Source organism: Cariama cristata, unplaced genomic scaffold (assembly GCF_000690535.1).
Source record: "Cariama cristata isolate BGI_N322 unplaced genomic scaffold, ASM69053v1 scaffold9876, whole genome shotgun sequence".
NCBI lineage: Eukaryota > Metazoa > Chordata > Aves > Cariamiformes > Cariamidae > Cariama > Cariama cristata.
The window spans coordinates 2,124-23,489 of record NW_009623799.1 but is presented as its reverse complement, the minus strand read 5'-3'; the positions used below and the strand labels follow the sequence as shown (position 1 = coordinate 23,489).

The following is a 21,366-nucleotide window of genomic DNA, read 5'->3' as shown; positions in this document are numbered from 1 at the left end:
AGCTACAGGACACTTAATTTGTTATTCAAAAAGATTCTGAGTTCAAGTTGTCATAAGGAGAAATAGATTAGGACATTTATTGGAAGACAGAGCAGAAGTAACTATGCTTAAGAACTTTGCAGATACATGGAAGAAAAGTGTGGCTTTCTAGATGTGAGATTCTCTTATTGTTTCTTTATTAAAGTTGTCAGAAAATAAAAAAACGCCATTGCAGATAATAGAAGCCATTTTGAAAATTAGGACTTTGATTCAATATTAAAAAACATTATTAGTGTCTTCAGATTTTACTATAGTAATATAGTTAGCTGATTTTAGTGAATGATTGGGTGCTATCTAGAAATATAGAGGAGTTAACTGAAAGCTTTGGATTCAGAGGGATTGCTCTGTTACATATTTGACCTGAAGTAGCAAGTATGATTCAGTAACCTGTTAATAATTATTGTAGTAACAATAATAATAATAATAATAATCTACATGATAACTGTTCTGTTTGCTTGTTAATAGGCTGATTATTTACCAGAAATCACCAGTGACTCAGTTCGTTCTGTAGATTTCACGGAAGAACTCTTGCATGAATGTGAGACTATTTGGAAGCAGATGGAAGAGGTATGCAAATCCCAAGTGATAGACTAGATTTGTTGTAAACTTTCTTCAGCATTTTTTTGTTCATCTGCCCATCCTTCACTGTATGCTTACCTCATCCTCTCCAAAGAAACCACCACAATAAAACAAGGAGGAAGAAAAAAAAGAGAAGAAGAAAAGATCTTCAGAAAGGCCAAAGGTAGAAATACTGGCAGGGGTCAAGAATGCCTTGCAGTGTTAAACTGTTTAAAGTGTGCTGATATTATGATTTAGTTAAATAGGATGGGAGTATATGTCAAAACTAGGGAAAATTAAATCCCAGCACACTGGGACTGAAGATCCTTCTCTCTCTAGCCTTATGCAAGATGGGATTCAACTCCTGTTCACAACTACTTTGCATCTTAAAGGAGAGAGAGAACAGGAGGAGAAGGAAGGAGGCTTAGAAGGACGATGATGTTGACGTACACTCATGCGGACTGAAAGTTACATCCTCAAGAATAAAATTTATCTTTCTCGTTATATGGTCCAATATGCTAATAATAACATTTTTAGAGTGAGTTATTTTTATTTACAGGAATCTCAGGAAGGATAAACTTCTAACAGTTCTGAGGGAATGCTATGCATCCTATAAGATTCTGCTGAGTCTAATGAAAACTCATGTTCTAAATTATATTTTGAGAGTCTTAATTGCTTCACTCAATTTTACGTGGTATTTATATGCTATTTGCTCGAGTTCTGATTTGTAGATTCAAAGCATTAAAAGTGTCAGAAACTACTTCCAAGCTTAAAGTAGAACAAAGTGTAGAGAACCCATGGTAATTTTACAGAATTCAAAAGAATAATGCGTTTTTATTTGTTGTTACACGTGAACTTATCTCAGTATTGAACAAGTGGCAGGGAATCCTGTGTCTAGGTTTCTGAAGTACTGTAATAAGCTATCAACAGAAGTTCTGTTTGGCACTACTTCAGAGGATGTGACCTTTCTTTGAAATTTTCAGATTAGAAGGGAAGTTAGAATGTTTATTATTTTGAATTTAATTGAAAATCATTGATACCTTGTATCTCTTTCCCAGCATCCCCAAAACGATATAGGAAGTGATAATGTGTGTTATTTTTGGAAGTTGATAAAAACAGTAGAATTTTTGTTTGTGGTTGTTGCATCCTGGATGTACGCATGTTTCAGCAAATAGTTTAAACAACGAATAGTCATTGAATTAGCTCCTAGGTTATAGGTTTATGATGTAATGTTCCAATGATTGTGTGTCAGCATTAGCAGTTTTTATTGGAGAAATCCTATATTGTGTTTTGGTTCCAAAACATTAACAGCAAGGTTTCCAAAGTACTGCTTAGTAGAATACATCTTGCCCTGTCATGGGGCAGGTTAAATTGCTGACAGTTATAAAACAAGAAAGAGTTTAGTAGGTGTCTCCTGCTGTTTTTTTTATCTGTGGTGGCCTGAATTTCAGACTTGATATACATCCCATTGCAGTCATGGGAGCTGATGTAGTGCACTTCTAAAAATCAGACCATTTCTGAAGTATACCGTATATTGCCCTAAATGAGTTAAAACTAAAAGTGTATATTATAATGTGATTGCTCTGTTTGGAGAGCCAGAATAGTAGCAGCACGTGGGTTACCTTCTTGGCAGCTTCCCTATTCAGCTTTGTCCATGACTCTCCTCAGTTTCTCATGTTCTTCATCTGTTCAGTGTCTTTCCCCGTATCAACTTTTCCCTCATAACTTGCCTTTTTCTTCAAATTATACATCTTTTGTTAGTTGCTGCTTTTCTACTTTTCAATTAGTTGAAGTTCCACTTTTTTACTGTGTTGTGATTTGAAAATATTTCTTAATTTGCTGTTCTGGGTCAGGCTCTGAGGGATGTGGTAGAAGCCAAGTCAAAGCTCTTTTATTCTTACATTAAACAACTTTTGTTGGAATTTCTAAGGATCATTTTTCTTTCTTACAAAAGGGAAGAGTAAGTAAACATTGTTTTGTTTGTTTTCTGCCAAGTGTCAGAGCAAGCTAATGCTTCTAGGAACAGAAGCACCGCTAAAATCAGATGCCAAGGTAAGACAGTATTTTTTTTTTTTATTGTCCACAAAATATTTAGTTTTCTGTAAAGATATGGTGTGCTTCCAAAAGAAGGAAACTAAATTATCTTCACTTACCCTCTAAAGCTGACAGCTTTACTCTTCTTAACTTTGCAGCTATATTCTGAAATATGTGTCTAGCAAATACTGAAAAGTTGCATTTACGTATATGTCACCTTTTAAGACTGGACCAGCGCTTCAAGTGGGTGGCAGATGCTCTCTGTTAACCCCATCCCTTCCCAGAGGGGAAGGAGAGGAGAAAAGGGAGAGAGACTGATGGGTTGGAACTTAAAACAAACTTTAATAAAACAGTAACAGTGAAAAATAGTATAAATAATACTACTAATAATATTAATAGAAATATACAAAACTGATACTGCTCTTTCCAATGATGACCGCGTGTTGCGCCGCAGCAGCTCGCAGTACTCACAGGACAGGGCGGGCACCCGAACCTCACAGAACTCAGCTGCACAGCAGGCGGAAACCGGATTGGGGGTGCACTGTCAGGGTCGGAGGCAGGAGAGCGAGCCGAGTCCCACCAGGATGTCGGCCATGAGGGAGAGAGAGGACTGACCCCTGTGATCCCTGAGCTTTATAACCCGAGTATTCCCGTGGGTGGGATGGAATACTGCATTGGTCAGTCCTGGGTCACCTGTGGCCTTTGCAGGTTCCTGGGGGTGCAACCCCTCCTCCGCCTTCCCCCAGGAGGAGCCCAGCAGAGCCCAAGAGAGCCCGCAGGGAACAAGCACCCACCCATGGGCCCTTCTGCGTAACAATCCCGCTCCTGCCCCAGCAACAACTACAGACATTAACTGCCATCAATTCTGAAAGCAGACACTGCCCAAAGCCTGTAGTCAGCTCCAGACGGGGCAGTTACTAAGAAAACTTAACCGAAGAAAAGAAAATAATCTACTGAAAGCAGAAATGGTTGTTTCAGCCAAACCAGGACAGTATAGCAAAAAGGTTACATGCAGTCCTGCCACACAGGACTAACTGATAAATGACTAACATAGGCAGGAAAACGGAGGGGTGTGTAACTTCAATACCGATTCAGACTATTTCCTAATCCGTATATATGTAATTTGTGAAATGGATCCCTTTAGTTTTACTCTAGAACTTTGTATTTACCAATTACAGTTGTTCCCCATTTGTGGATATCATTAGGAAACTGATGTGCTTGAATTAGAAGCAAACAGAGTGATGCTGAGTGCATGAACGTGAGCTCTTGTATCCCTCAAATTTTGGGGAGCATACAAAAAGACAATGCTGGCTCACTGTTTAGTTGTTTGTAAATAGGAACCTTTAAAATAGAATTTATATGAGGACCCCAAATTTGGAAAGTATAAATAGTTAAACATTGGGCTTGTTGGGTGAAATATGTAGTTCTTATATATCCCCATCTTATGTGACTTCAGTAAGAGTATTCAGATGGTTAATTCAGTACACTTGACTGAATAATTAACAAAGAGCTCTTTTCAGAGACGTATCTGTTGAATACATTGATATATTTAATTACTATGTAAGTACTAACAATCTCTTGCTAGTAATAAACTATGTTCTAAAATATTATTTAATCAGAATAAATAAATGAAGATGCATATTCAAATCCTTAAAATGCAATCTTTCTGTCCTTTTAGGAGTCTGGCTAAAATTCTACAAGTAGAAATAAATTTTGTATGCATTTCATTGGGTGTAGACTGAGGATTTTATGTTTCTTTGCAGCTTTACTGAAGCACATCATACCCGTGTAATTAATACTTAGACTTCCGAGATATGCTTTTCTTGAAAACTGTCATAGCAAGACAGTGATTAAATGGAGTTGCAAAAAAGAAGACTAAATTAAGACTGCACTTCATGACAGAAAATAGGGAGGAGAGGAAAAGGTCATGTTATATCCTCTGTCAGCAATTGCCATGTGATCTTATTGCAGGCCTAGCATAGGCACTTGTATTGACCCAAGAAACTACAGACCTGTTAGACGAACCTCAGTACCTGGAAAAATTGTGGAGAAGATCATACTGGGTGCTATTGAAAGACATTTAAAAAATAATGCAATCATCAGGCACTGTCAACATGGATGGGTTCACAAAGGGAAGGTCCTGTTTAGCTAATCTGATATCCTTCTATAACAAGCTCACCCACCTAGTGGATGAAGGAAAAGGTGGTGGATGTACTTCTTCCAGATTTTAGTAAGGCTTTTGATAATGTCTGTCACAGCATCCTTCTAGACAAGTTGTCCAGCTATGAGATGAGCAGGTACTTGGTGCACTGGGTGAACAACTGGCTGGATGGCAGGGCTCAAAGGGTTGTAGTGAATGGGGCTACATCTGGCTGTCGACCGGTCACCAGCTGTGTTCCTCAGGGCTCAATTCTAGGGCAGTTCTGTTCAATATTTTTATGATCTGGATGCAGGAGTTGAAGGCACCATTAGCAGGTTTACTAATGATACCAAACTGGAGGTGCTGTTGACTCTCTTGAGGGACAGGAGGCCTTGCAGAGGCATCTAGATAGATTGCAGCATTGGGAAATCATCAAAGGCATGACATTTAACAAGAACAAATGTCAGATTCTGCCGCTGGGATGGAGTAACAGCAGGCACAAGCATAAACTGGGAGAGGAGGGTCTGGAGAGAAAGGGATCTGCTCAGCAGCAGGCTCAATAGGAGTCCGCAGCATGCCCTGGCGGCGAGGAGGGAGCCTCTGGACTCGCTCTAACAGGTCCATGTCCTTCTTGTGTTGGGGGCCCCAGAGCTGAAGGCAGTACTGCAGGGGGGGTCTCACCACAGCAGAGTAGAGGGGGAGAATCCCCTCCCTTGACCTGCTGGTCACGCTGCTTTTGATGCAGCCCAGCTGGCTTTCTGGGCTGTGAGTGGACATTGCTGGATCTGATGTATGTATTTGTCACTTGAAAAGATGGTCCTTGATTTAACATTGCTGAATGATAGTGTTAATTTATTGTGAAATTTTTTCTCCAGTTTCTGGAATATCCAGAACATTTTGTACATCCTTTCTTTATATCAAGTTTAAAGGAATGAAGAATGAGCTGATGGTACTGTCAATAGTAGTGCTCCATTACAAAAGAGATGACACCACCTGATCTAGAAAATAAGAAATGTTTGTATGGTGATTATTTCTTTTGGTGGGTTTGTTTTGTTTTCCTTTATTTTAAAAGGTTGTCTTTTGAAGATGGACTTTACAAAGTCATTATAAGATCTTGGCTGATGATTGTTAGCATATTTTTCTCTTTAGTTGATGAAAAGCCAAATGCAATCTGCAGTGCTTTTTATGGAATGCTTGACCCTCTCAGCAGTACCTTTTGTATTTAAATGTATGCTTAATTTCTCACCAGATTACTTGTAATATGATATCTATATGTAACTTACAGTATATTTGAAGAAAAATTATAGATGTAGTCCTCAGTTTCAGGAAGTGGAATAGTAATAATGACTCTATTATTTCTCCAGAACATAGTAAGATATTAAAATAAGTACATTTTAAAAAATCTGTGGTTGTTAAATTTGTAGGTTATTTTAATGAACTTTTCGGAACTGGTGTTTTTTCCTATTGCTTCTATATTTTCAGTGATTACAGTGAGCTATAGCACTAGTTCTAAAGCATTTAGATGTGGTTTTGATAGAAGATTTATTTGGCTACTGGTTTTTTGGAAACCAATCTTTTGTTTAGTCATCACATATCAAGCACAGTTCATTTAACCTTAAATGTATATCAACCATGCATCTAAGGAGAAGCGGGTATGTGAAGTATTGTCGTTGCTTCTACTGGCTCATCTTCACTTGTGGTTGTTGATACTACAGAGGAAATTAGGGGGAAAATGCCAACTCTACTTCTGATTTCCTCCTTCTGAAAAAAAGAATAAAAATGTTTCTTGATCTCTGTGAGTGTCTTTTTAAATCTTTTGAAGGAAGAAGTTGTTGTAATAGATGCTCTTTTGTTTTCTACTGTATAAACTTAGTAATTGAATTTCTATCCCATTCTGTCTCATGTTACTCCAATGCAACTCAACACACTTCAAGAAATGCTTCTTTTCTTGTTATACAGCTTTCCTTGTTAATGATGAGAATGAAAACTTTAATAGCAGAATATAATCAATGGCAAAAAAGAAGTCCTGAAAGTAAGTAACTGCTTCCATGTAAGGTATACTCATATAAACGTCTGCAAAGTCTCTTTCATCTGTGCATCTTAAACTGTATATCAAATGTCTGTATTTTCTACAACTAATTAATATTAAATTAAATACTTTCCACAGTAGCATATATGTTTCATTTCTATATTTGTTTTGCGCTTCAGTTCTAAGTGAACTTAGAATTCGAAGTGAATTCTGCTATAACTTAATCTTTTGATTCTAGACAATGAATGCAGGATTCATATCACCAGTCATCAGTCAGTTAAATGGAAAAATAACTGTTAGCAGTTTTCCTAACAAAATAACAGAAGTTCATCTCTTTCAGGTTTCTCCTTTCTGTGATTGTTTCTTCTCCATCTTTCATTTGTGTTTTCTTTTTAGGTTGGAACTACTTTGGCAAATAACTTTGTCTCCATTTTGGCTTTAAGAAACTGATACAGTTTTTTATCTTTGCAAGTATTGCTAATAAACTAACAATAATTTACGAAGACATATTTTTAACCATAGCTCCTTTGATTTTTATTTTATTAATACTTCACAGAAGTGTGTTGTATTTGATGTACTAGGTAAAACTTTGAAGTAAACCTTTAGCGGTAAGCCCATTACACTGTAATAAAATACCTATCTTGGATTTAACAGGGGTCAGAGATTTCAGGTCAAGAAAAGATGGTAAAAGACACTTCAGTTTATTTTAACAACAGAGGAATCCGGGTCATGTAATGATCCTGAGAAGCACAAACCACTGAGACAAGTGGTAGCTGTTACATTTGTTAACTATTGTCAGTCCAAAGGTATAAATTCCTCAGTTCTTCAAAATTCTTTTTGTACATTGGCATCAGTGCTGACTGATTTAACTCTGTAGCAAGGCTGATGTGGCCAGACACTGAAAATAAAACCATTCAGAATCTAAGTGTGAGTAAAGTAATCTAGTTTTTTCAGATGTCCCATTTTGTCCCATTTGGAGACTCCTAAACCAGTTCACACTACACTATCATTAGTATTCTGGTAGCACTCACTGTTTATGTCTCCTGTCAAGGACCCATTAGCACCTTTCAACCCAGTAAAACTTATTAGTTAATACTTAAATGCATATATTGACTCATTTGAATATTTTTATGCCAGAAGAGGCTTGTTTTTTTTAGTGTTTACAAAATGATAGGAATGTGTTTTAGACAGCAAATGGTGACTTCCAGTATTTTGTCATTTGGCCAAATTTGGAATGCATTTTCAGATGAACATCAAAGTCACTGAGCTACCTTCTTTCAAAGTTCATGTGCTTGTTGCATATCATGATCAAATAATAGGAGCTGGAAAAAATAAATACTTCTTTTTTCTTATAAATAAATACTGTTGCTCTGTTAAACATTCATAGTTCATGTGCTTTGTAAGCCTGTTTCTAAGAATGGTCAGCCTCAAATGCTTCTTTGAGGTATGTAGACCAAAAGTATGACATTGAATGAATCTGGGAAATACTGGTTCTTGGCTGCCACTCATGAATAAACTGCTGGCTTAAAGCAAATGAAAGCACTTACAGTTTTTATCTGGGTAAAATACCTGGAGATGTTTGGTTTCCTTACTAAAATATGTAATTATTTTAAACTTTAAGCTATTTGCTTAAAAATACTCTTGGGGCTTGACTTATTTTTATTGGCTTGCTGACTTGCTTTGCTCAACCATTCTTACTTGTTCCCAGGTGATAAGATTTCTTATTAGAAATCTTAATTTTGTACTGGATAAATGTTCTATGCATATTATAATGCAAATAATATTTTGCAGCCAAAGCTTTGCCTTTTTGGCTACCTTTCTGAGGGAAGAAAAAAAGAAGTTACTGCTAAGAATTTGAATAGAGTTATAGTGCTTGTATGAAAATGAGGAGTCTGCTGTGCTTACATCTTCTCTGTCCATCTTGGCTCCTTTATACCTACTGTTTGTTTTGAAAGAGGAATTACTTAATTGAAAACATTGCATGAAATTAGTATTTCTGCTATTCCTATTTAGGTAAATTCAGACAATAAGGCATGAATGTTAGCCTGTCTTGTTACTTTGGTTTCTGATTTTAGTAATGGCCAGTTCATTTCTTGTAAATGAAGGCCTGTCAGGATTTCAATTCTAAACCTTATTTTCAGAGGTTATAACTTGGCACTTCTACATTTCTTTGGGCACGATACTGGCAAACAGACTTGAATCCACAACAGAAATTTTATTTTTGCAAAGTTTTTACTTTAGTCTCTTGTTCTTTCTCAGTTTCTGGTACTATTTATGTAGCTCTAGGGCTGCTAAATCAGCTGTATTAAAACTTTAACAAGCATTTGGCTCATAAAAATAGAATTTAACTTTTACCTTTGCAAAATAAGGAAGTGGAAGCAACTGTATTTTAAACCATATAAAACAGTTGTGGTCTCTGCATAATTTCTATTTTTCTTTGCAAAATATCAGTATTCTGCCAAATTCCTCTTATTTTAATAGGGGTTTCTGTATAAACATGTGCATAGTAGTTGCTTTTACCTTCCTAGCATCTGGTAGTATTTTGCTTAGTTATTGTACTATGTATCACTAGGCAATTCTGTTTGACATTTTATTTTTGCAAGTGTAGTGAATCGTAACTGGAAAAAGCTTTAACTGATAGTAGATAGAGCAACCTGTGTTCTTTACAGTAGCAGCTGCCATAAATGTGTTGTCCCGGTGCCTTAGATCTGCACTGTTCCTTCACGAAATTAGGGTTAGTGATTTCTTTCTGAGGAAGATGTGGCCTTCTATTCTGATACTCACACAATATGAATATTGAATGGGAAGCACATAGTCAGGATTAGGTATCTAAAAATTAAGAACTGTCAGAAACCAATAGTAGAAATGGATAATTCCAGGTAGTGAAGGCTCACATTAATCATGGGGGGGGTGGGGGGGTGGCGTGGGGAAGAGTTGTATGAGTTTCTTCAAATAGGCCAGTGAATGTGACTAAAAACACACCAATTAATTTTATCATGTGTATGTAGGATATTCATGTCATTAAAGAAATCTTGCTCTAATAATAGCGCAGACCACTACCTCCCACAGCTCTTAAACATAAGCTTAATTTGGGAACACTCTGCTCAAATTTTCTGTCAAGATTTAGAGACAGTAATTCTCTAAGTAAAAGAGATTTTATGGTGACATGTAATTTATTGCATTCTGAAATCAGTAGTTTTGATGATTTTCATCTCAGCAAACACTGCTTTTAAAACTACTAATCGAAGGCTTCTCAAAATTTGTGGAGGTAAAAACTATAAAATTACCAAAAAAAGGACTTCAATAATTTTATTAAATCAACTATATCGTATTGAGGAGATATTTAATGCTTTTATGACAGAGTTAAGGATCTTCCTTTTTGTTAAAGGAAAAGCTTTTATTAAAGTAATTATTTTTAAGATTAGGGATTTGGAGCTGAAGCTTGGACAAAAAATATTCCTGGCATATTAAGATTTAAATCTGTTACAGTAGCTGTCATTTCTCCTGTTAATAGATTCAATTCTTCACTTTTGAAAAAGTCATACGTTTATGCAGATGCTGCAAATTGACATGGAACTGAGAAATTGATTGGGGTCCATTGAAGGCTATCAAATACAACAATTCACTTTTTATTCATAAAATCCATGAGCCATAGATCACTTTGCTTTGCAGAAGCATTCTGGGAAAACATTAACCACATCCTTGAATAGTACTGTACTTTCTGTTAAGTACTGCTGTTGCTTAAGGCTGGAGTTAGGATATTGGCCTTGCTGGGCCCTTTATCTCCCTACATGTGCCTGTTCTTGTGAACGGTAAGGATGGTGATGTGCTCTTTAAGTTTTTTAAATCTGATAGGTTTTGCAATCCTGATCCAGCATTTGGGAGGCTGTTTAACAAGGAATTGGAAGACTGGAAGAATTTGATTGCCCACATTGGTAATGTTGATGGAATCCCTTCCACTGAAAAAATCAGGCTTGCTTATCTTGAAGTATGACTGCACTTCACGTTTCAATATTATGTACCTGTACCTGTATACCTGAGCCAGTTCAGGTATAAAAAATAATGCAGAAGCATTAACATCACACTTTTTTCAGTCTCATTTAACTTGCTGAAAAGTGAGAGTAGGTTAGCCCAGCAGGACACTACATAATGTGGTTAAACTGTAGCTGACAACCAAGCTAGTTTTTTAGAGGCTACACAAGTTTCTCTCTAGCCAGGCTGCTTTTCAGTATAAACAAGTCTGTATCATCCAATGCAAAAAAAAGTATTCATTTTATTTTTCAGTAATTTCTACCAATCCAGATGTACTGTTAGCATTAGGAAAAGAAGAGGTAAGTCTTTTTGTTTGTTAAGAGATAATAAAATTTTGTTGGGGAAAAAAAAGATATATACAATTGGTGCCTTTTCCTATGACTACTTCTGTGGTGGACTACTCATAATATACTCTGTAGGTTTCTTCAGGCATTGTTGTTGTTCTAATGTTTTTCTTCTCCTGTATTGTAACTACTAAAATTTCCTAGTTGTTATGAATGATCTTTTAAACAAAAAGTTTTTCTATATAGCATTTTGTACTTGATATAAAATAATGTGACTTTATATGTTACACAGAAGAGTCAGCATTCTTAGATCTAGAGTTCTGTGGCAATAATTTGCAAATAATTTGTTGAGTTCTTCCAGTCTTAGAAGAAAGAGCAAATCAAGAATGTCTTAGTGGTAGCATTGCACTGTATTGATTAGACATTGGTATGCAACATGACCTGAGAATATTCCTGTGGCTACAGCTTAAAGAAAAAAAAATTTTTTGTTTTCTTCTTCCTAGCAGCTTTCTTCCCTCTAGTATCACTCACAACAGGGAACCCAGCTGCTGTTAGGAGTCACTATTAACAAGTTGTTTGGTTACACAGTTTCATTTGTCACTCTATAGCCGTATTTCTTAAGAAATTACAGGTTATTTTGGCCCTCTTTACCAGATTTACAGATGTAGCTTTACATAGAGCAAATACTACAGGCTGGGTTATCTGGAAACTGTAGGTTTATTTTTACTTTTTTATAGTTGCAGAAAGTAGAGGATGATCTTGAAATGGTCCTGTTAACAGTTCAATCAAAGAATAAACAAGTGGAAGAAGATCTGAAAAGGTAACACAGGAATTACTGTCAGCTTTTTTACTGTACATTATTTTTTTTGACTGTCCAGGAAAACTGTTTATCTGTTGTGCCCTTTCCTACTTTTCATGTTTCAAAGAGAACAGCAGTGGCATGAGGAACAGGAGCAGGTACTAGATACTCTTAATGGAATTGAAGAACAGACAAAAACCCAAGTTGGAAAACTTTCCCAAAAAAGGTATTTCTACAGTGTTGAGTCTTTATATTGAAGAATTTAAATATCAACAAGGGCAAATGGGCAAACAAACTCTTAAAACATACTCCTTGTTTTGTTAAACAGATCAAATAGTAAGTCAGTAATCCATATTTGAAACATGGAAAATATTGCTACTATCTGCTTATATCCTGTAATTCAAGATGTTGAACTTACAACAATAGAAAACAAGTTTGGGTCTTTTACTTATTAACTTTTTGATTATTTTATTGAATTTCATATTCCATTGCTATGTTTTTACTATTAGTTTGAAGAATAAAGCATTGCATGAACTGGAAGATGAACTCTTGAAACTGAAGAATTATAAGGAAGAACTCTTGAATGCTCTGGCTGAATTCCTAGAAAAACATTTTCCTTTTCCAGGTAGAAGTGCTAAAAAGAAGGTAAGATTTTCTTAATAACTATTAAATTTAGAATGTTCAATTTCTATTTAATTATGTGAGGTATCTTTTTAAAGTCACTAGTGTAGTATCTGCAGTTATATTTTGAAATAAGTATAGTTCTTACAACTGATCCTTTAGGTTTAATTGATATTTTTCAGGTCGGTTTATATTGTTTAAGGCTGTTCCCAGCTGGATATTTTCTTTTTTAATGCATATATCCTTTACCCAATGAGATGCATAGCAATGTATTGTATTTCTTACTGGACTGCAAGCTGTGCCAAATTTGGAAATGGTGAGGGGTTCACTCCAAATTGTTCCATTTTCTTTTTTACTGGACTAGGCAAGTGGATTCATATTTTCTTTGGCAAAGCAAATTTTAATTGTCTAACAATGTTTTTGGAACAATAAGAAGGACAAATGTTTATAATTACAGTGTAGTTTGGAATGTTAACATCAGTTTCTGTTCAGGCAAACTGGGCCAAAAATTATCTTAAAACTTTAGGAAAATAGGCAGTCATGGAGTATTTTGCATAATAAATTCAAAGACTGCAGTAAAAATAGACTTTTTACCATTACTATTTGAAAGAATAGTTACAAAAAAGCTACAAAAAAGGCAGGGGTTGATTTTGATTTCAGACTCATTTAAGAATATAGAAATAGAAAGGACTTCTTTAATCCAGTTCCCTGTTCTTTCAGACAACCACATAATGTAATTTCTTTAATATTATCATTAAGCTCCATTTTAAAACTAATTATTTTTGTTATTACTGTTTCTATTGGGGTTTGTTCTAGTACCCCAGTACTCTGGTTAGGAACTCTCCAAACTTCCATGTCTAACACAGATCCATATATTCTTATGCCAGTATTGTCCTTAGAATAGCCTATTTCTTTCTTATGTTTATTCCTCCTGATATATTTAAAGACAGCAGTCTTATACCCTGTCTGTCTTTGTTTTGCTAATTGAACTAGCAAAGCTTTCTTATTCTTTTCCTGTGAGATAATATTTTTCAGTTCCCTGGCTTATCCTAATAATACCCATTTTCTGTATTTGCTTCCACTTGTATTCATCTTTTTTGGAACCTGGTAAAAACCAATATTATAAACAAAACTGCTACCTCACAGTCATCACAAAAGCAACTAATGACCCCCTTGTCTTTTTCTTCCTGTTATTTCCAACTGATGAACCCTGAGATTTTCATTAAAAAAAAAATACCTTGTTTTTGCACAGAAGTACGTATTTGGCACGTACAAATACCAAGTGGACCCTGCAAGGCATGATAGCCATTTTCAAAGTCTTATTCAACCATCTTCAAACATCTTATTCTATTATATCTTAGTTCTTCTGCATATCAATGCCTTCCAGTTTCCTGCTATTACTAAATATGATACATATTGCTCCAACATTAAGAATTTAAAGCTTCAGGGATTTAATTAACAGTCATCTTTCAATCATACATTTCCTGATTTCAGCCTGATACGTCATCTCCCTATTTGCTAGTTTTTATTCATCTTAAAATTGTTCCAGGACATGCCTCTTCAAACACTAATGACTTTCCCAGATGCATTTTAAGCAATTATCCATTTTCCCCATATATATCATTATTATTTCCTTAAAGATATATTTCCTATAATGAGATGCACCAATTTATTTGCTCCCATTTATGTGATATCATAGAAAAATATAGGCTGGAAGTGATCTCTGGAGATCTTCCATTCTAACACCATCATCAAGGTAGTGTCAATGTCAAAGTTGGATTGACTTGCTCATGTCATATCCAGCTGTGTTTCAAATATAAGAAACAGTGAATTTTTAAGTGTGTTTCAGAATTCTGAGGAAGATTTTATGTAAAATCTCCTGCCCCAGAGCAAAATCAACTAGTTGAATTTTCTCAGCCTCTGTTATACTGACTGTTGGAAATCCTTATTAGCTACCCTGCCTTCATGTCTCTTCCTTGTAGTTTTCATTATTAGAATCTAAAGAAAAAAATAATCACTCAAGGTGTTTGGGATTAATCAACTCTTCGCCTGCTCACAGAGGCTCACATTCTACCCTTTTTTTTTTTTTTTACTTAAATGTAAAATTTATTTTGATAAATTTCCAAGCAAGGTCCTATCTTGGTTTAGTTTTAATTTTATTAATGCATTTTCTGAACTCTTAAACACAATTTGTTTTCTGATAAGTCTTTTTCTTTTCATTCCTTGTGCATTCATAGCATCTTCTACATCTTTTCACTCAGTTGGATCTCAGTGGCTCAACTGCAGGTTCCCCATAATCTACATCTAAGTGATTAACTGTGAAGGCAGTAGAGACAGCCATTTTTTCCTAAATTGTTCTCTTTGTTGTGTCAGAAATACAAATGGTCAGTCTTAGCAATGAAGTTTGCTGCTACATTGATTCTGGGGAACATGTTATTCACGTCTATTATCAGCTTGGTTCAACACTCTGGAAGCACTGAACTCTTAACTCTGTACCTCAGTAATTTTGCTTCACTTCATGGAAGCTTCTTCTGTTCTCAGTAGTTTTGTGTGAGTGCAAATGTGTGGGGCTAATGTCTGTAACTCAGGGCTCCAGAGTAGTGTGAACTGCTCCAAGCCTCGCTGTTCTGGTTCCACCCTCCTCTCACCAGGCACCTAGTCTAGGATTGGGAGCTGGAGGGAAGACTGAATCACCAGAGCTCAGATTAGCTTCTGTTGCCATGGCCCAACACCTTTAGTATAGCTAGTGATTGAAGTAAGAATTATCTTGCATTTTAAATCTTGGATAAAAAAGGATGCATTTTTTTCAAGATAAGAAATATGAAAAGTCGTATGTTGAGGAATATTCTTTATGCCAGTGTATCTCATGGAAGGGAGAAAAACGTGCCTTTCAGGTTAAATAACTAAATTCTGAGCATCCTGCTTAAAAGTGATTTTATAAGCATTAATTAATTAGAGTTACTTATTATATTGGTGACATTTAAAATACATAAGTAATATAATTTTATAAAGCAATATATATGATGTATATTATAAACCTAGCAAAATAAGTTTGCTAGTTCTGTGAAAGTGCAAACCTCTTTACACTAATATCCTTAGAGTTTGATTCTTTGTATATCAGTTTTAGTAATTACTGAAGCCATAACCTAATTCCAACTTTGAAACATGAATATTGAACCCACTATCTAAGTTACAAAGTAGTATTTTTGGCCAGGGAAATAAAACAGCTGAGGCTACAAACTATCTTCATGATTGCTCTAAGGAACCTTTTGCAGCTTCTTAGTGTAGATTTCTTTCCTCAGCCTAGTATCAAGATAAAGGCACAAAGATAGGCATTGTTGAGTCCTAGCTCCATGGTTTGCAAGGTTTCCATGGAGCAGGCAGTATGTCCTCCTTGTGGCTTTCTGAAGGTGAAAATATTAAGAATTGTGACTGGAAAAAAGGAGCCAAAACTTGCCTTTCACGAATTCTTCTTTATTGCTTGTATTCTTCTTCTGTTCCAGAAGTGGAATTTGTATAAGGTGCTGCACAGATGTTAGTATCTTGGGACTTAAGTTGACATATTCAACAGCAGTGCTGAGTAAGCAGCCACCAGTGCTGTATTATCTCTTTTATTTTGTTGAATGTGAAGTGGATGGGAAAAAGTATAGAATCAGGTTCACCGTACAACAACACAAGCAGTTCAATTGTCATTGCTGCCTAAGGAATCCATATCAGTTTATAGGCAAATGGCTTGATTTGCTTGCTACAAATGAAAACAAGTAATTTTCTAGTGACATTTCATCAAGAACTTTTTTTCCCAAATTTTTAATGATTCTATTTCTTAAGCTTGCCCAATTTTTTTTAATTGAAGTCAGAGTAAGAGTAAACAAATATTCATTGGCAAATCCTGAAAAAATATTAAGGCACTATGAACTGAAACCTTGAGCTGTGTCAAATTTGCATTGTAAATATTTTTCTAAAGTTCATGAAAAACATTTTTTCCTAACACATCATATTCATAGAATGTTTTGCACTCTACTACATTATAAATAATATGTACTTGCTTTTATTTAAATGTAAACCCAGGTAGATACACTGTGATCATTTAAGATTAATCCTTTTTAATAATTAATTCCAAAATGTTGCATTTAAAGCATATGATATTGAACTGGTAGATTTAAATACTACCTTGTATTTCTGTCATGACTAAATCTAAGTAAAAGTCTTCATCTGTTCTGTACTACGCAATCAAATATTTGTGTGATTATTTTTCTTTGTCAATTACCATTTTTCATGACTATTTAGTTTTGAGTTTTGTTAATTTGGCAGGAGGGGTGGTTATCTTTGCAGAATTCTTCTGAAGAGCCAGCTGTAGAACTGATATCACTGCAGGATATTATAGAGGTAAGATAGTTTTGTTATGTAGAGATTTGGAGGATTTTCCAATACTCAGATCTGATCATAATATATTAATAAGATAAATCACAATATATAACATATGGTTAAGATAGTTAATTGAAAAGTAGAATGTTTAAGAATGTTATGTCAGATTTCTATTTTAATTCCTATCAAATTAAAACCCCAATTTTTTACAAGAGATGTAGCAATAAATTGGATAACTAAATCTTCAGTTTAAGCTGGAGAATTATTCTCTCTTATTTCTTAATTTTGTAAGGATTATTTTAAATAAGTTTTATGAGCATTAGTGGCTCATATTAGGAGAGATGAATGCTGTGCTTAACAAAAAAATGAATTGTGCCATTACATGCTGTAGTTTGTACTTTGTATTTTGTTTCAACAAAAGTATTTCTGAAATATAATAACAGTTATAGAAGGACGAACTTACGTTTAGACTTGTTGATTAACTGGATTATCTTCTTGTATAAAGAAATCAATGAATCTGATTCATGCCTTTCTAATCAATTTTATAAGTATGCCAGCATTGCTTAGTGTATATTTTTAATCACAGTACAATTTATGAATTTGAATTGCAAAGCAATTTTCAAGGAGCATTAAAAATCTTCTCACTAGCATTGTTCCTTCTTGTCTTAAATGTAGCATTTGAAGTGAAATTTCCTATTCCTTCTCCATCCTTGCTCTTCAGACGGTTGTAGAGCATCTATGTGTAAGACCTCCCCAGGGGAAAAAGTTTTTCCTGGGGGAAAACTTGATGAATAACAACTTTCTGCTATTAAGATGCTATGATCTGGTCACTGTGACATTGTTGTACTTTAGTTTAAAGCCGAGACTGTGGGCTGACATCATCAAAATAATTTCACATGCTTCAAGTATCTCAGCATGCCTGTTAATGCCAAATGAGGCAGAACTTGAAAGCAGATCAGAAATTAAAATAGTCACATTCCCTATGGAATTAAAATTTAAAAGCTCTTCTAATACTTTAGAATTGCCCTTCGTATTTTTGTGATCTTGTAGTCTCCTCAAAATGTGAACATATCCAAGTAATGTCTGATTTCCACGTGGAAGAACATACTAATTTGAAAAATTTAGACTTATTTTTAATTTTAACTATCTTGGCATAAACTGTCAATGTCCCTTATCTTTGTTTTATGGGAGGTTTTTTTGTTGAGCAACTTTGTTCTAGCTTCAAGTCCCTGTTAAATTTCAAAAGTGTTTTCTTAGATACAGATAATAGTTTCTTAAAGACACAAATGCAAAGTCATCTTTGTGTTAGAATTACATATTTAGGATTTGCTGTTTTTACAACCATAATTCATTCACAGAATTACAAGTGCATGTGTTCCTAACCATGCCTCCTCAATCTCCATGTGTTTGTTAAATAATGAAAGTGCACTTTTTCAATAAAACCACTTTGACAAGTTAGGTGTGTACATTTATATTATTTAGGTATATCAGTACCTACTTCATTAAATTAGTGTAAGTAGTAAGCAAGCATTAAACTCTTCTCTCATGCAAACCTCAGAATTTTTATTATACTACTTTTTATTCCAGTAATGAGCTGTAATTTTTTACAAATGTAGTAATAATTTTCCTTTCAAACAGTTTGAGGATTATTCCTTTCTGATTGAGAATTTAGTGAACTAGTTTAAGATTTGAAAGGCTATTAACCATACAAATGTGTGTAAAGTTACAGCCACAAAGGCTATTTTGTAGTATCAGATGTCAGAAAAGACTAACAAGTCATCTAAAATAACGCATTTGGAGTCAATACTCAGAATTGGGGCATCTAAGTACAAAAGACATAAACTGGAACAATTCTTCAGAATGTTCTGAAAAAAAAGAGCAGGTTTGGTTTTTTTTTAAATAGCAATGCGTGAAAACAGAGTAAAGTCTGGTAGTGAGGATTTTGAGTTTTTCTTTAGGAAGAGAGGCAGACAGAATATTTTGTACCTACTGAAAGTGGGAAAGCTATAACATTTACAATAGAGAGAGCACCATGGTATGGGTAAAATTATTTAATCTGTAATGTATGCAGTATTCCCCATGAGCAATATTGAGGGCACAAACATGGTCTCCAAAAACAGGAAAAGAATGTCAAAACTGATCTTTGTTTTTAACTCCATTAATTAATTCTATATTTAGATAAGGAACAAAGGAGGGGTAAGGAAGTATTAAGAGGAGATAAATTGTTATAAGGTGCTTGTCATGCCCAAACAAGAAGTGATATTAAGAATTTGGATAATCCATTTATGAGATGAGCAAAAAGATCTGATGTGCAAACATAGTGGAAAATACAGGAGAAAGAACTCTTCCCAATCTAAGAAGACAGATGGCTTATTAGTGAGATGACATTTAGAAAAATTGTAAGATGGACATTCTTCTCTGCTAAAGTCTGAAAGAGTGAAGGAGAAATACTATTTGTTGACAGTAAGCATTATGCTTTTGAGGCAAGTGATTCCCAAAAATCTAGCTTTCCCTGTTATTTAATGCTTTTAATCTTAAATTAACAGATACTGATTTAAAGATTAATTATATAAGGATTTGCCACCTTCATGTTCAAATTTTTTAGGCATTTGCAATTACACTATCTAAAAATCACTAAAAATTTTTGACAAATGGTGAAAAACAGTCTGTATAAAAGGACAATTTTGGTTCTAATTTTTACATAGAAAAAGATGTAAAGAAGTTAATTGGAAGTTCTTCATTTTACTTCTACATTGAACAGGCTTTGTATTTTCTATATTGCCTACGTAAGTGTCTCATTACAATAATTTGTATAAATAAGGTTAAAGGAGATAAAAATCTAGCTGTTTTGTTCATTTCCTAAATCTTATCCTTTTGGTCTTCCAGATTCTTGTAAACAAATCAGTAAATACACCATACGAACCCTATGTAACAATCAATGACTCATTTTGGCCACCTTACATTGAGCTGCTGCTGCGATATGGAATTGCCTTGAGACATCCAGAAGATCCAAAGAGAATGCGCCTAGAAGCCTTTCACATGTAGTGTGACCTGTATGTTTACTTTAAAACAAAACAAAGCACCAGTCCTCTTAGGTGGGGGCTAAGACATACTTATGGTTTATGATAAGTATTTTTCATATCAACAACCTCTTATTGTTGTATGACGTTCTTTTTTTTTTTTTTTTAAAGTACATAGAGTAGGAAATATGAAAAAAGACAAAAATGTCTACTTTTTACTGCTCACAGTTACACTTGGCTTTTAGTTTTATCGCAAGTGATGCCAAGATTTGCGTTGTGGAGAGGTTTTTCAGCTGCTTTAATAAGATGCAAATTCAGGTAATAGATCAAGTAAAGATTTTTAATGGTCCTTTTAACTTTAAAAGTCATACTTTTCTTTTTTATCTTCATTTCTTAGATTGCTTTAACTCTTCCCAATTTCCTTTAGTATTTTGTTGTACTCTGTAAAGGTGAAATTTTAAATAATTCGGCTCCCTCCATATGTGGCCTTGCAAACATTTGGAACTAACAGTGAAGTATCATCTCAAGAATGGGGGGGGCATTTGTTGCTTATTTGTTTGTTTGGGTTTTTTCCCAGAGTTTTTGCAAACAAATGTATTGGCTTTAAGAAAAACACATAGAAAAGCTGACACATCTTTCTCTGCAAAGGGCTGCAGATGTTGAGTGTGCAACTCCACAACTGCATGCTTCCTGAACAGCCTGTACTGTGTTACGCTACATTGCCTAACAGTATCTGTCTTCACTTTTTCAGATCTGGTTTATCAAGGCTTATTATAGATTTCTATTCTGCTGCTTTCCACAGTTTCTAAGTTATGTCAGTCGACAGTTACCTTCTGAATAAATGCTGGCATTCTGTGTCATTTTAATCTGCTTTTCTATGGCCCTCGTTATTGTAGTCCATGGGTGCCCAAAATTCTACTCTTGCATATCTATAGTGATTATAACCTTAGGAAATAAAATATGCCTTTTATTAACTAGATTTCCGTTTATTGAGGTAGGAACTTTAATGATTTTTCAGTTCATAGAAAAATAAAGGGTTATATAGAATCATAGAATGGTTTGGGTTGGAAGGGACCTTAGAGATCATCTTGTTCCAACTCCCCTGCCATGGGCAGGGATACCTTCCACTACATGAGGTTGCTCCAAGCCCCATCCAACCTGGCCTTGAACACTTCCAAGGAGGGGGCAGCCACAGCTTCTCTGGGCAACCTCTTCCAGTGCCTCACCACCCTCACAGGGAAGAATTTCTTCCTAATCTCTAATGTAAATCTTCCCTCTTCCAGTTTAAAACAGTTATCCCTCATCCTGTCACTATACTCCCTGCTAAGCAGTCCCTCCCTATCTTTCCCGTAGGCCCTCATTAAGTAATGGAAGGCTGCTCTCGGGTCTCTCTGGAGCCTTCTCCTGTCTAGGCTGAACAACACCAACTCTTTCAGCTTGTCCTT

General features: G+C 35.1%; 1 protein-coding gene across 1 annotated transcript; it reads left to right on the top strand.

Moving 5' to 3' along the window:
- Nucleotides 1-504: 504 nt before the first annotated feature.
- Nucleotides 505-19,946, top strand: CENPK (centromere protein K; the record flags this gene model as incomplete). Its single annotated transcript, XM_009702904.1, has 9 exons — nucleotides 505-606; nucleotides 2,593-2,649; nucleotides 6,731-6,803; nucleotides 11,085-11,131; nucleotides 11,854-11,936; nucleotides 12,043-12,141; nucleotides 12,425-12,560; nucleotides 16,869-16,922; nucleotides 19,788-19,946. Coding segments are annotated over 9 exons (810 nt in total), but the record flags the coding sequence as incomplete, so codon positions are not given.
- Between the last annotated feature and the right edge of the window lie 1,420 nt (nucleotides 19,947-21,366).